The following is a 14,343-nucleotide window of genomic DNA, read 5'->3' as shown; positions in this document are numbered from 1 at the left end:
GCCTCACTATATCTCCCCCCACCCAACACACCCTTCTTTAGCTCACTTGTGACTAGCCAGGTCTCCATGGCAGCTATTACCTGACTAGCCACATCCTCTGTGGGAGCCATTTTGTGGTGGTGCCCACAGCAGTTTCTCAAATTCCCAAATGTGCTTGATGTCCCCAAAAGTGTTGGGGACCCCTGCTATAGACAATTAACCTAGGAGCACATCCCATTTAACTTGACTTACTTTGGAGTAGACAGGCATAGGATTGCACTGCAAGTTAAACATTTTAGTAAATAGAATATAAAGATTCTATTCTATTTAAATAAACATTCATTTTGGGCTGGGTCCAAAGCAGTATGTGTACACCCAATTTCCCTTCCATCAACACCACTGCTGAATTCACGTTTTGAGAAAATGCTTCTTTCTGAAAATTCAAACTGATCTTTATACATCTCTAGGTTCAAAAAGCAGTCTGGAGATTAGGAATAAGAACTACTTAAAAGAAGATGCCAGTGCACCATTTCCCTTAATTTCCCCCTTGAACTGTTACAAGTGCAGTTTAGATTTAGAAAGTGGTGGGAGACTTTTGAAAAGCTAACTGGATTGCTTGGTGGGAATAGGGCTGTGATCCAAAGAACTGCATACCTAGTTCCATGTGTCCAAGTGCTTCTCTGACAGCAGCCTCCACCCACCCACCATACCACATGGAAAACTACTTTTGATCCTGAGAGGACTTTCGAGAGCAGTTTATGAAGGCCTGGAGGCCTGCTGTTCAAAGGAGGCATGCCCAGGTCCCTCACCATGCCCAAAGTAGCTCTTTGGATCTTGGCTGTGATATGCATGTGGAACCTAACCTTGATTCTTGGATCAGCCAGGTTTTGGAATATTACTTTGCCAGCAGACAACATGCCTCAAAAACTAGTTTAATTTGTTACCGCTACTAACAAATGCTAGATGTATCCTTTAGGGCAGTATCGAATGGTAGTCCTATGCAGACTAGACTTGTTTGCACACTTGAACCTCAGTCTCATTTATGAAAGAGATGATAGAAGTAACCATTTTATGAACCTCAGTTCCTAATGAAAATGTTAAGTATATGTTTTGTTCTGTTTGTGCAATAATGTTGCTGCTTTTTGTGGCCATGTATTATGAACAAACTGAGAACTGTTAGCCACTAAGTAGCTTAAAACCCTTAAAGTTCATTTTGTAATTCATTTTTAATGTGAGACCCCTGTTCAGTTTTAGTATTAGACTTTTACATCCCTTTTTAGAAAACAAAATAGCTAGATCTTGCACCATTTAGCGCTCTCTATTAAAAATATTAAAGTTTTCATTACCTTAGAAATGTATGCCATTTGATGAAGCTACTTGCAACAGTTAATTTACCTCTGGATAAATTCTTGGAGCCAATGAACTATGCTTGAACAACAAATCCATGCTTTGGAAGTGCTGGGGAAAATGAAGCCTTAATTTTTACAAATTCTTGACGCTCTATACCAATCCGTTTAATAAAGATTGTACACATCTTATTTGAAATACTTTAGCTGTAGAAAATCTTATGAGATACCTTGTTTATACAGTGGTGGAGTGTTAGCTCAATTTGCAAAATAGTTAAATAGTAGTGCTTTCCATTTTCCACACAGTGTAATTCACATAAGACCAAATTTTGAAGTTTTCCCTTAGAGCCCCAGGACAATAAGGTACTATGAGTCACAATCCAGAGAACTAACAACTAACCCTGTGCATCTATTGCCACTCTTGACACTTTTTAAATAGCTGCTCCTCTTGCTGTGCATGGCACATGGCTTCTAATGGGGGAGGCTATCTAAAGGGTGAGAAAGTTGAAATGTTGACAGTAGTGTGCATGTCAATTTGTGTGTGGAAGCCCCGGGGCATACCTGAAGAAGCTCTCTGACTGGTCGCCATGGTCCCTACAAACTGAGTTGGAAATTCATATATTTAAGCAAAACACAAGGCTAAATATCAAGATTTAGGCTGAATTCTGCAATTGCTCTATGTAATACAAGTAAGCTATAGTCCTTTGTATCCTGTAATCACTTAGATCAGGAGTAAGGAACCTGTAGCCCTCCAGTTGTTGTTCAGCCCCAATTCCCATCAGACCCAGCCAGCATGACCAATGGTCAGGGATGGTGGGAGCTGTAGTTGAGCATCTGAAGGGCCACATTTTGCCCACTCCTGACAGATGGTTTAATTGCTTGCTTATGTGACTGTTTTTGTAGGACCGGGTCACTTCTCTAAAGAGATTGTTCATGTTTTATTATCTAAAATATTTGGCCTAGTGTTTATTTTATAGCAGACCTGTGTAACGTGTGACCCGCCAACTCAGACTTGACCCACCAGCCATCTTTGGCAGCCTACCAGGGGCAAAATAACTTTCCTGTTCTTGATGCCTGCCCTGGGACTTTAAGAAATGGGGGAAGGGAGGGTGCAGCAAGGGTAGCGCCTGCCAGGCCCCTGGACATGGCTGTTTGCTCTGGTGACTCTGGATAGGTAACTTTATTCAGAATGCTTTCTTTAATCTTCACGTATATATCCATTTGTTTTCAAACCATCAGGAAAAGCTTCTGTGTTTGTTTAAAATTGGGAACACTAATGAAGCTGCTTAATGTTTTTGTATGAAGAAACTAATTGTTTACTTTCGGGGGCAGGGGGGAACCTAGCTCCACTTAAGTCAATTCACTGTGGAGTTTCAGAAATGAAATGTCTGTAACTACTGTATAATATTCTACACATATGTACTAGAGTGCAATACCAAATCTGAAACTAGCTGAAATCCCCTCTGCAGCATGACCACATTTTCAGTCACGAAGGGAAAAGTGTGTGCCTTAAACTAATGTAACCTGCATTTGCAACTTGTAAATGGCAATATAGCATTATACTGTATTGTGCAGGCTCGTTTTAAAACTTGAGCCATTCATAATGAGGTATGAGTTATGCAGCAATTTGGCAAGAAGAAGGGACTTCATAAGTATCCCAGTGCATTATCAAACCATGCTATTACTTTTTTGAAATTACAATGGATTGTAACTAACATAATATTTAAGATTCTAGTTTGTGACCATTTCTAAATAAAATAAGGAATATCAGCTTTTAAATATACACCCCTTCACTCTGATTCATCTCAGTTATATGCACAGGTACTTCAGTGCACATACAGAATTACCATGCCCTAAACGTGTTCCCCCAGTAATTTCAATGGCGGAATCCAATCCACATCCATGTTTCTCAGCATGTACCAATTTACTTATTTATTTCCATATGTAATTCCATTTATATCTTGCCTTTAATAAAAAATCTCAGGGCAAATTACCTCCCCCCCATCAAATGATGACCACCATAAGCAGGAGATCTGTGTACATTTCTAAAAATACACAGTTCTCTGGATTAGAACACATAACTTTCTGAGCCACTATTCAACAAACTGTGGCATGTAATTAAGATTGTTGCCCAATACTGCATTTAATATTAATGGTTCAAAATAAACCTTGATAACAGGTGTGTTTTGGTAAGCATTGGGGTGTATTTTTGAAAATTCTTAGTACAATTGTTCCTAAACTTCTACATATATTTGTGTTGACATCTATTAGCTGCCAATGGCTATTTAAAATATTGGCCTTACTGTTTTTGTTTGGTTTTTGTATAAAGAGAACTAATGAATTTTTTAAAATCACTTAAATGTTTCAAGGGCATCGCTTCCAAAAATATTTTCTATTAATGGGTTTTCACTGAAGCTGTGTCTGATCTTAGGAGAATTAAATGGAAGTGGAACAAATATGTTCTTTTGCCAAATTATACATTATTCCATTTGATTCTCCTATTTCAGATATCAAAATGAATACATGATGTTTAGCTATTTAGTGGAATATCCAGTAAATCTAGGAAAGTCTTCTGGAAGGGATAGTCTCAAAACGTTTAGGTGTTATTTAGGTGGTATCTTTTTTTTTTAACCCTCTTCTGGTCTTATTTTTCTAGTAAAGACAATCTTTGGTTTGGATACAAAAGATGGTCATGTACAAGCAGAAGTACTTTGTGCAAGATCCAAGGTGGCCTCCCATTTCAGTTTATTCTTTCCACTGTAGCCCCTCCTAGCACATCCCACAGCATTCTAGGGAATCCCCCAACCCTCAGGAACAGCTTTTGGAGGGTAGTGGAGGTGGGGGACGGAAAAGCCCAGCTGCATTAGCAGTTCACCCACACATCTTTGGAGCCAAGCCATTGTCTAAAGTAGATTAGAACTGACCTAGTTTTTGAAAATATATTGATATATTATTCTAAAAATCATATTAAAGATAGGAGACCATGATAGTTAATTTTCTTAATAGACAAGTCACAAGTCAGTCTTTTCCTTTTTTGATGTTAGCTTGTTCTTAACATGGTAGAGGTGACATGGGGGCCAGGAGAGAACCTTCACTTGATCTTGTTGTACGACATAGGATTTGAAATTTGGTACATTTTGGTTTTCTTTAAGTTTTATACCTTTTACATCACAAAATGAACTGGAAGTGAATGTAGAACTTTTTGTGTGTTTCATAAAAGGGTTTACTTACTTATATGTTCAGCGTACTCTTTTAAACTATCAACTTAAGATGGGATACATTTTCCAATATTACATTACAAATTTTAGTATATTCTTTGTTCTGTATCTTGATACATTACAAATCAGTGTAATTTATGAAAAGTGCCACTCAATTGACCATACATTGTTGCCTATGAATATTGTTACCTGTATTTCTACTTTGCTCAAATGCTTCTGGGTGTAATGGTAAACATTTTTGCCTTCAGTCTTTGCTCAGGTATTTTATGTTGGAGCATTTTTGTGCACTTCTTTTTTCAATTATAATATGTGGTATTTTGTGTATTGAGAAAATAAAAACAATGAAAAGGAAAGAAGTGTGTTAACAGTGTTGTTTAAGGAATGCAAAGTTATATGCTGCTTTGACTTGGTCTCAAATCAGGTGGCCTATAAACAGTGAGTCAAGACATACCTAGCTTTGAAAACATCACACTGATGCGTTGCTTGATGCTTCTGTGTTGTTCCAATACTAATGTGCTCCATCAAAGTACTTCTTTAAAAAATAGGAAATATGAATAAGCATTGTTAGCTTGGAAAACTAAACAAGTGCTCCCAAATCCTTCTGGGATCTTGCCCTTTTAGGTGGACAAATGCTTGACCAAAGACAATCCAGAGGGAAAATGGTACAGCTAGCAATGGAGAAAAGGAGCAATGGGACCAAAAATCTTTGTTTTTGTCTCCCCCACACCACCCCAAATGGGAGTGGCTTTGTGGTTGTTGTTGTTAGGTTCAGTCATTTGAATTTTTCTGTGATCTGTCCCTGGAAAAAAAAAGCTCAGTCCTGTTGGTTGACTAGATAAAAAAAAAAATCAAAGCTGTAGTTTCCTTGTGTAGAAAATTACTGCCCGTTAAAATTAATTTGTTTTTTTGAAATGGCATTCTGCATGTAGATTTAGTAGAAGTACCACTTCTGATATATAGCTGGAAAAGCATTTGGTAAATTAGCACTCTCCAACGAAGCAAGTACTTCTGGTTTTAATTAAGTATAATTATGTTATTCTGTTTTATTTCTATATTTATTACACTGGAAAGGTGGATCATTTAAAAAAAAAAACACCTTTAAAGAAATCTGGTTTTGGAGCCCAAACTAAGGCTGCTCATACATAGTTCAGTATGATTTACTAGTTATAAAAGTGCCTAAACTATATTAGCTGCTGTACATAGTAAAATATGAACCTGTGTTCATGGTCCAGTTTACTTTTCTTTTTTTAAGGGAAAGGGACTCTGGACTAACTTAACTTTATGTTTAAATATTCTTAAAAATGAGTTGAAACCCCCCAAATAATGTTTTGAAAATCAAGTCAATAAATCTTTCAGTCATAAAACTATAGTTGTAGCAGGCAGGAGGTATGCTTAGATGATTACATAGGTCAGGAATTGTATGATTTTAAGGTGTATTTATAAATAGAATCCTGTAATCAGTGGCCTTATGAGAGGATGGGAGGAAGGGCCTACCCAACTGGAATAGATGGCAGCTGGGGATAGGACCTTATTTTTGTCTAACCCTAAGGCTAAGCATAAGGCTTCACCGTAGCCAGATAGCTCCTGCTTCAGTAATAGTGCCAAGGGAAGACTGGCGTGGTAGCCAGACCACTTCCTCAAGTGGAGTCAAATAAATTGAAAGATGACACTACCACCCCACACACATTTGCACTACCTCACCTGATTGCTTAATGAATGTAATCAATAAGAGCCAAGAACAGAAAGCAGAGAGTAGAAATAAATGGTAAATTCTCCCAATTCAATGTGTGTGTGTGAGAGAGAGAGAGAGAGAGAGAGAGAATAGTGGGGTCCCACAGTGATCTTTATTGGGACCAGTGCTTTTCAACTTGTTCATAAATGATCTGGAATTAGGAGTGGGCAGTAAAGTGCCCATGTTTGCCGATGACCCCAAATGATTTAGGGTGGTTAAAACAAAAAGGGATCGTGAGGAGCTCCAAAAGGATCTCTCCAAACTGGGAGAAAGGGCATCCAAATGGCAAATGCAGTTCAATGTATGCAAATGTAAAGTGATGCATGTTGGGGCAAAAAATCCCAACTTCAAGTATAACCTGATGGGATCTGAGCTAGCGGTGACCAAGAAAGAAATCTTGGGGTTGTGGTGGACTGCTCGATTAAAATGTCAATCCAGTGTATGGCCACTGCAAAAAAAGAAGAAGCAAACTCCATGTTTGGCATAATTAGGAAGGGAACTGAGAATAAAACTGCCAATATCATACTGCCTTTATGCAAATCTGTGGTGTGACCACACTTAGAATACTGTGTACATTTCTGGTCACACCTAAAAAAAGACATTGTAGAGCTGGAAAAAGTGCAGAAGAAAGCAACTAAAATGATCAAGGGTCTGGAGCAACTCCACGAGGGAACGTTACAACAGCTGGGATTGTTTAGCTTGGAAAAAAGGAGGGTAAGGGGAGACATGATAGAAGTGTACAAATTATGCAAGGTGCGGAGACTGTGGATAGGGAGACATTTTTCTCCATCATAATACTAGAACCTCTGGTCATCCTATGAAGCTGATTGGTGGGAGATTCGGGACAGATAAAAGGATGTACTTCACACACTGCATAGTTGCAATGTGGAATTCGTTACCACAAGATATGGTGATGGCCACCAATTTGGAGGGCTTTAAAAGGGGGTTAGACAAATTGCTGGAGAAGGGTATCTATGGCTACTAGTCCTGATGGCTATGTGCTACCTCCAGAATCAGAGGCAGTATCCCTATGTACACCAGTTGCTGGGGAACATGGGCAGGAGGGTGCCATTGCACTCGGGCCCTGCTTGTGGGTTTCTGGTTGACAGCTGGTTGGTCACTGTGTGAACAGAATGTTAAGACTAGATGGACCCTTGGTCTGATCTAGCCTGGCTCTTTTTATGTTTTTATGTTCTTAATTGGTGTCCTCATTTTTCTTGCTAACTACAACCTGTCCACACCATCAGCAAAGGGCCTTGCTGTGCCTCAGCACTTTCAATCAGATCTCTGAGTAAACCTTGCTATTATATACTTTCCCAGTGTCATTACCATGTTTTGAAATGGTTCAGCTAGAAACTGAGACTATCCTCAAAATCTTTTATCCAAACACTGGACATGATCCAGCCAAAGTGAAGAGCTTTTAATTCCCATTGATTTTGGTGGAGAGTATAAGAGATGAGCTATTTGTTACAGCCATGGACAGTATCACCATTCCTATGGCAAGTTCCCGCCCCCCAGTAATATTTAGCTGTATTTATAGAGGCCATGATGTAGGGCTCCCCAACCTTTTTGGGTCAGTGGGCACATTTGTAGTTTTGAGAGTGTGTCATGGGCACTCTCACAAAATGGCTGTTATGGGGGGTTGCCCATTCATAAAATGGCTGCCATGGTGGACGTGGCCAGCCACAAAACTCATTTCCCAAAAGGCAAACTGGTCAGACAAAGAAAAGCAACTTGCCCTAGTATCTAAGCACAATGCAGAGTGGGGGACTTTTGAACCCAAATAGAGATGGCGCTGGAGAGTTGCACATGGTTTTGCAGCATGCCATCCTCCCAGTTGTAAAAAAAAAAAGTTTAAATAAAATCTTAAGAAATAAATTAAAAATCAGGAAGGGTGGGGAGTCTGGTGGCCACCAAAGAAGAGTCTGTGTGGGCACATCGGTGCCCATGGACACCATTCTGGAGATCTCAGCCTTACAGAGTGAATGACTTATTCTGTGTCATTCACAGCTGCTGGCAGGGGAAGGGAAGCTCACTTCTTAATTGGCCTTGGTTCACCCAATGAATGCTGCTAAACATTATGGCTACAGGTGGAAAAATTATGGGGGTGCCTGTGGTGATTCCACATGTACAATATGAAAATAGTAAAGGTTTGTATAGGTGTATGGTGGCTGGTATGTATCTGGAATAATTGACAGGTGAGTGTGAGGCGGGGTTTGGCAGAGTGTGGGCAAGAATGACAGTTTTGCAAACGGAAGAAAGGGGGAGTGGCTGAGTGAGAATGGAATGCAGCGTGATTGGATGAGAGCTTGTGCATAAAAGGTGGAGTGATGGCTTCTGTGAGAGAGTTAAGCCTGGGAGTTAGACTGGAAACGGCTAGATAAGTCTGGGATTAGATTGGAGATAAAAGTGAGAATATCTAGTGAGGTAGTCTGTGGGTTAGAGAGAGTGGATAGTGTGAGAGAAGGTGTGAAGGGTTTTGAATATAGAACTAAAAGCAAGAGTTATACTGTGCAGTTTATAATGTTGCCTCATTATAATATTCCTGATATCCTTTCCTCAGCCCAGCCCAGTTCTTATTTCCAGTCTTGTTGTACCAAATAAACCTTTGTTTTAAATTTTAGAAGACAGTTTCCTTTTTATTTATTAAGAAGGGTTTTGTGGAATAACCCCCACGTGTTGCCTGCTTGGTCTGTGCTACCAAAAAAGGAGCTCTAAAAGGGTTATTGATGGCAGCAATTGAGAGAGTGGTGAAGCATCACAATACACCAACAGAGGGTTGTGGGTGAGAGCCTAAAGGTAGCAGTGTGAGGGGAGACACTGAACAAAGCACCTTACCTGGTGACTAGGAAAGGCAGACCTGGTGGCAAGGAGTTCTGTAGTCATCCAGGAGTGTGTGGAAAAGAAGAATTTGGGGGGGAACCTCGCCAGTGCAGGAGCATAGGTACTGGTTAGAAGAAGGAAGGGCGAGAGACCCCTCTCTCCCCCTCAAGTAAAAGGAACCCCACAAGTGGTGACTAGAGGTGGGATCGTGAGGTAGTAAACAAAACAAAAAACAAAAAAAGGCCTCAGGACCCTACAGTGCCAATCACTCCAGTGATGGTAACATGTAGCCCAGGTCTTCAGTGAGTCCTTCACTTTCCCATTTGAAACAATGGGATTGTAATGTGCCCAGATTTGTGCTCCTATATTTAGAGTGATATATATTTCAACTTCTACCTTTCCCAAGCGGGTAAAAAACCAAAATGTCCCACTACATTCTGTAAGAGAGTTTTTATCCGGTGATAATGGTAGATGAGGAGTAAGTGTTGCATTGTATTGGGACCTGTTGCTGCTAAAAAAAGCACCTTGGATGAGAACGAAAGATGGTTAAAGATGGAAAAGAGTTATTACTGCCTTTTGAAACTCCACCTGCTAACGTCACTGTCAATCACTGAGTGTTAGTTCTCTCTAGAGCTCTATAAGTAGAGTGATCAGTGTCATTTCAGGTAGCTAAGCAGCGAGAACACAAATCCAAAATTACTGGTAAGCTTTGTTTTTCAAAATAGTATGATAGCATTTGTGCATGTATAGTGTTGGAAAGTATTTTCATTTTTCTTTCTGAAGGAAAATATTATTTGGGTAGAATTATTATTAGAAGTATTAGTATTAATTTTGGAAGACTAAGAACTTCTGAACATACAAGGTAGTGGTGTGGGAATGCTATTAGTATTGTTTTGTTTTCAGATTACCTCTACAGTAGATACAGCCTCTGTGACTTATGATAGTTTGAAAAGACTTGATTCATGCATCTGTTTTGTGTAATTAATTAAAGTTTGTTCTGATCCTTTAAGTAGAGGGACTTCAGGTCCATTGCTTCCTGTACAGCCTGCCAATCTCTCTAGCATGTGGAAGCTGGTGATCTTGGTTCAATGCACTGCACTGATTTTAAGAGGGTTGGGGCAGGGAACTCCGTTAAGGCCCGAGGAGACATGGAAACCTCTGGATAACCCCAGAAACAGGGATCTGGTAAGGAAAACTTTGAAACATCCTGTGCTGCTTGTGTGCGTAAGCATCAAGCCAAAATTAATGGTCACCTAAGAGCATTTTTCAGTTCATCTGCACCAGTGCGGCATCACAAAGCGTAACTACATCAACATTGCAGACAGATGTGTTGATAGAAATGTTTAGGATCCAATAGGTTCATACTTCAATTGATAAAATATGACACATGTCCTATTTTCCTTTGATCTATCTATGCTTTTCGATCAGTTGTTAAAGAGTGGAAGGTGAATTCAAATGATCTCACAGCATATTAAATGCTGAGTAGTTATTTCCTTCAGTAGTTCTCCATTCTGAAGTAAGAAGTGGCCATTCTGAGTAAGATGCCATTTTAAGCATTATTATTCCTATAGATGTTGATTTAAGCTATTATTCTATTATTTTGCGAAAATATTAGTAGCAAAAAACTGGCTTTAAAAGGTTATACCTACACTTGAAGCTGGCTAGCCAATATTTCTGAAGTACTGAATCCATGTTTTGCCAGTGTTTGCTTGTTTTATTTGCTTTGTTCAGAATAAAGGGGCTTGATTTCTGGCAGGAATGGGTCAAATTTCTGAATTTTTATAAATGTTATAGAACTATTAATAGGATGTTGGAGTGTTGTATATGAACCCAGCTTATTAAAAGAGACTGTATTATAACGTTATAACTTAAGTCCTTTTGTGCATGTGTGTACACTTTATGCAAATTAAACAATACATTAAAAAAGTAACAGGCCTTTGTGATCAAGAAGTATTGAAATTAGGATTTACCTATAGTTAGGATTGTACATTTACTTACATTGTCAGAGAAGTGGGAGTTCCGTTATAGTAGGAAGTGGATGGGAAAGTTAACATATTTGAACAGCTCCAGTTTGATTGCTGCTGGAAACATCAGTGTTTTCTCCAGAAAATGTGTGAAGTATGGAGACAAACTATGTGTATACATGCTTCTTTAAATACTCATGTAAATATGTCTGGGAGATGTGATTGGCTCAGGTCTCCCAGAGATGTGTTCATGGGTGTTTAATTATGGATATACACTTATTTGTTATCCTCACATATTTTTCATTTTCATGGCACCAGCATTTATTGCAACAGTTGTATTTTGTTGTGAGCCCCTGAAGTACAGAAATGTTACTGTCAAAATACCTCGAGCCTTCAAAATAAGGTGGGATCTACATCTTTAAAAATATATGTTGGAGATTTTTGCTTTGTCTTTCTGAAATGTGAATTTTCATCCAGTTTTTCAGAACCCTCAAGGCTTATTTTTCTGGGAGAGGATTTGATCTCAGAAAGTTTCCAAATACTTCCTCAGTGAACAATGATAAAGCAAAGCCAATCGCTTTCTACTTGGATCCTGTTGCTTCTGCATTTGCAGATTATGAAGAGAAGAAAAACTCTTTCACAAATTATCTCAAAGGCTGAAAGATCTTGATCAAGGTAAATGACAGAGACCCTCATCCTGACTCCTCCCCCACAACCCACACATAATAGGCCATTAAAAGTAATGAAATGTTTCATTTGAATTTAGATAATTTCCAAATCCATGATAGATTAATTTACCTATGTGGTACATTTAAAATAACAAAACAGTTACTTTGCAAACAAATAATGGAATTTTGTTTAACCATTTTTGTACTAGTAATTTTTGTACTAATATTGATGTTTCATAGCATGTCATCATCTCATTCCCTTATATGGCCAATATTTGGGAAGTTTTGAAATCCATAGGATGCTGTCTATTGTGTTTGAAAAGTGGTATTTTCATTCTTGATCTTTATGCCTTCATTACATTTTATTTTTATTTCTTCCCAGAAAATAATTCAGAAACACACTAGGAAAATACATTTAGAGTTCAAAGAAAAATAAAACATAATGTTACTTTATTTTATTCTGAAATTTATTATAAGAAACTAGGAGCTGACCCATCTAAGGGCCAAAGTAGAGATCAGTTTAAATCTGTATTTTTTATTCTAAAGTAGGTGCAAACCTTAAAAGCCCCCTTAACCCTAATTGGTAGGGTCCTGAACTGATTCAGGCTCCTGTGCCTACTAGAGTAAAAATGGGGGGAACCCCATGGCTGCTAGTTACGGATTTAAAGTAACATTTTGGCCCTAATATATATGTGCAAGTGATTTGTTCGTAATTTCAGTTAGAACCAAGCATAGTGGCAAAACTAGTTCTCAGTTCTACAGTAGGGTGGTCACGTTGCCCTACTTTGCTCTTTTTGTAGGACTGTCTAGTCCAAGTCCAACTTAAATATTTTAAAAACCATAAGACCAGACAGCAGGGACCTTGAAGTTGCCCATCAACAGTAAGCTGATTGAGCAGGTCCACCGGTCACCTGCGGAAATTTACTGTATTTCTATTCAAATTATAGTAACTATTTCTAAATTTGCCTCTATCTGTATAAATGAGCGTATGCAAACTTTATGAAACCCTGTGTCTTCTTTTTTGGCAATCCATAAGTGGCCAACGTATCCTACTCTGAATTATAGGTACCTTTTTCTTGAAGATACAGGGTAAAATCCAACATAAGTCCTACTTAGAGTAGACCCATTGAAATGAATGGGATTTAAATTAGTCTTCTGAGGAAATAGGTTGAAATATTCTCACACAGCTCCGTACCTATCCCCAGTCTGTCTTAAGCACTAAAGCAGGGATGGGGTACATTTGGCCTTCCAGATGTTTTGGTCTACAACTGCCATCATCCCTCTCCCTTAGCTATGCTGGTTAGTTTTGATGGGAATGGTAAGCCAAAACATCTGGAGGGCCATACGTTGCCCATCCCTGCTCTAAAGGATGAGCAGAAATAAACTACTGTCATTGGCCATGTATGAACTCTAAGGTGGTCGGAGCATGACCAACGAAGGTCTGAGAAGTTAAGCAAGCAGTAATTTGTCAATGCTTGGGGTTGTCCAGCAAAATAATTTATACTAACCTTCACATATTTGAACTTCTTGGTGCATTTGACAAACAAAAGCTCCTGGTGGTTAAAGTGGGGTGGGAAAACCAAGCAGAAAATACTAATGATACAATACAGAATCCTCTCCTTTAATCTGCTTTTCCTCTTGATTTTACAGGTGGCTGCTTAAGGATGCCAGATTATTTAGAAGCATTTATGGAGAAGTATGTCTAAATGATTATTATCTGACATGGTACCATTTTCTTGAAGGTCAGATACAGCAAATCGAAATCTGAAGTCCACATTTCGCTTATTATTCTTATTTGCTTATATCTAACTATATGAGAAATTCAAACTACACCCCTGGGCCTCTCTGGAGAACAGTAAATAAATATAATTTATTACACCTAAGATTCAGACGTTTTTAACTGAATTGTTTATTTTTCATTTTTAATAGAGATCATCTTTTCCATAACTATTTGCCCTCTTTGCAGTTCTGGTTCCTTCTAAAAATAAAGTTGAATATCAGTCAAACATCATTTGTGACCAAATTGTACAGTTAGAAATTGCAGGAAATGATACACTAATGTAACCCTATTAAACACAACTTCAGGTGTTTCCGTGCCCACAAATGCATTGGCACTAAGCTTAGAAGTGTATGCCATTTCTACAGCAGTCATTGAGATTGCAGATTATGTTACTTTCATTGGTTAATTCATTCTCACATTATTCATTATTGAAATACATGGCAAATTTCAGCATTAAAAATTGGTTAAAGTACATACATTCTTGTTTGAAAATTATGGCCTGCAGGAGAAGATACTCCTCACTAATTAAGGGTGCAATCCTATGCATGTTTACTCAGAAAAAAGTCCTACAACTCCCTGCATGCTGGGAATTGTAGAACTTTTCTCTCTCTCTAAACATGCATAGGATTGAACCCTAAAAGAATCCGGCCTTCAATAGGACTTGCTTGCAAGTATACACCGGTGTGTTGACACAATCAGGCCTTTTAAGAGGTTGCCATTGTAAGGAGCAAGGGAAGGACAGCAGTAATTAACTCATGCGAATACGGCTTGTACTATTACAACAGGGATGGAGAACATTTGGCCGTCCAGATGTTGGGAGACTGCAACCCCCA

The 14,343-nt window shown here is 38.7% G+C and overlaps 1 protein-coding gene across 1 annotated transcript; it reads left to right on the top strand.

Moving 5' to 3' along the window:
* Positions 1 to 10,114: 10,114 nt before the first annotated feature.
* On the top strand, positions 10,115 to 13,733 carry C1H2orf66 (chromosome 1 C2orf66 homolog). The gene is made up of 3 exons (XM_084816719.1): positions 10,115 to 10,283; positions 11,540 to 11,737; positions 13,381 to 13,733. Exons 1-2 carry the CDS (start codon positions 10,161 to 10,163, stop codon positions 11,720 to 11,722), a joined length of 306 nt encoding a protein of 101 aa, XP_084672845.1. The 5' UTR covers positions 10,115 to 10,160; the 3' UTR covers positions 11,723 to 11,737; positions 13,381 to 13,733.
* Positions 13,734 to 14,343: the final 610 nt, after the last annotated feature.

The sequence above is a fragment of the Heloderma suspectum genome, chromosome 1 (assembly GCF_057233095.1).
Source record: "Heloderma suspectum isolate Gila_16-S chromosome 1, 16-S_ref, whole genome shotgun sequence".
In the NCBI taxonomy this organism is placed as follows: domain Eukaryota; kingdom Metazoa; phylum Chordata; class Lepidosauria; order Squamata; family Helodermatidae; genus Heloderma; species Heloderma suspectum.
Note: the sequence above shows the minus strand (reverse complement) of the source record. Positions and strands in the feature narration are given on the sequence as shown.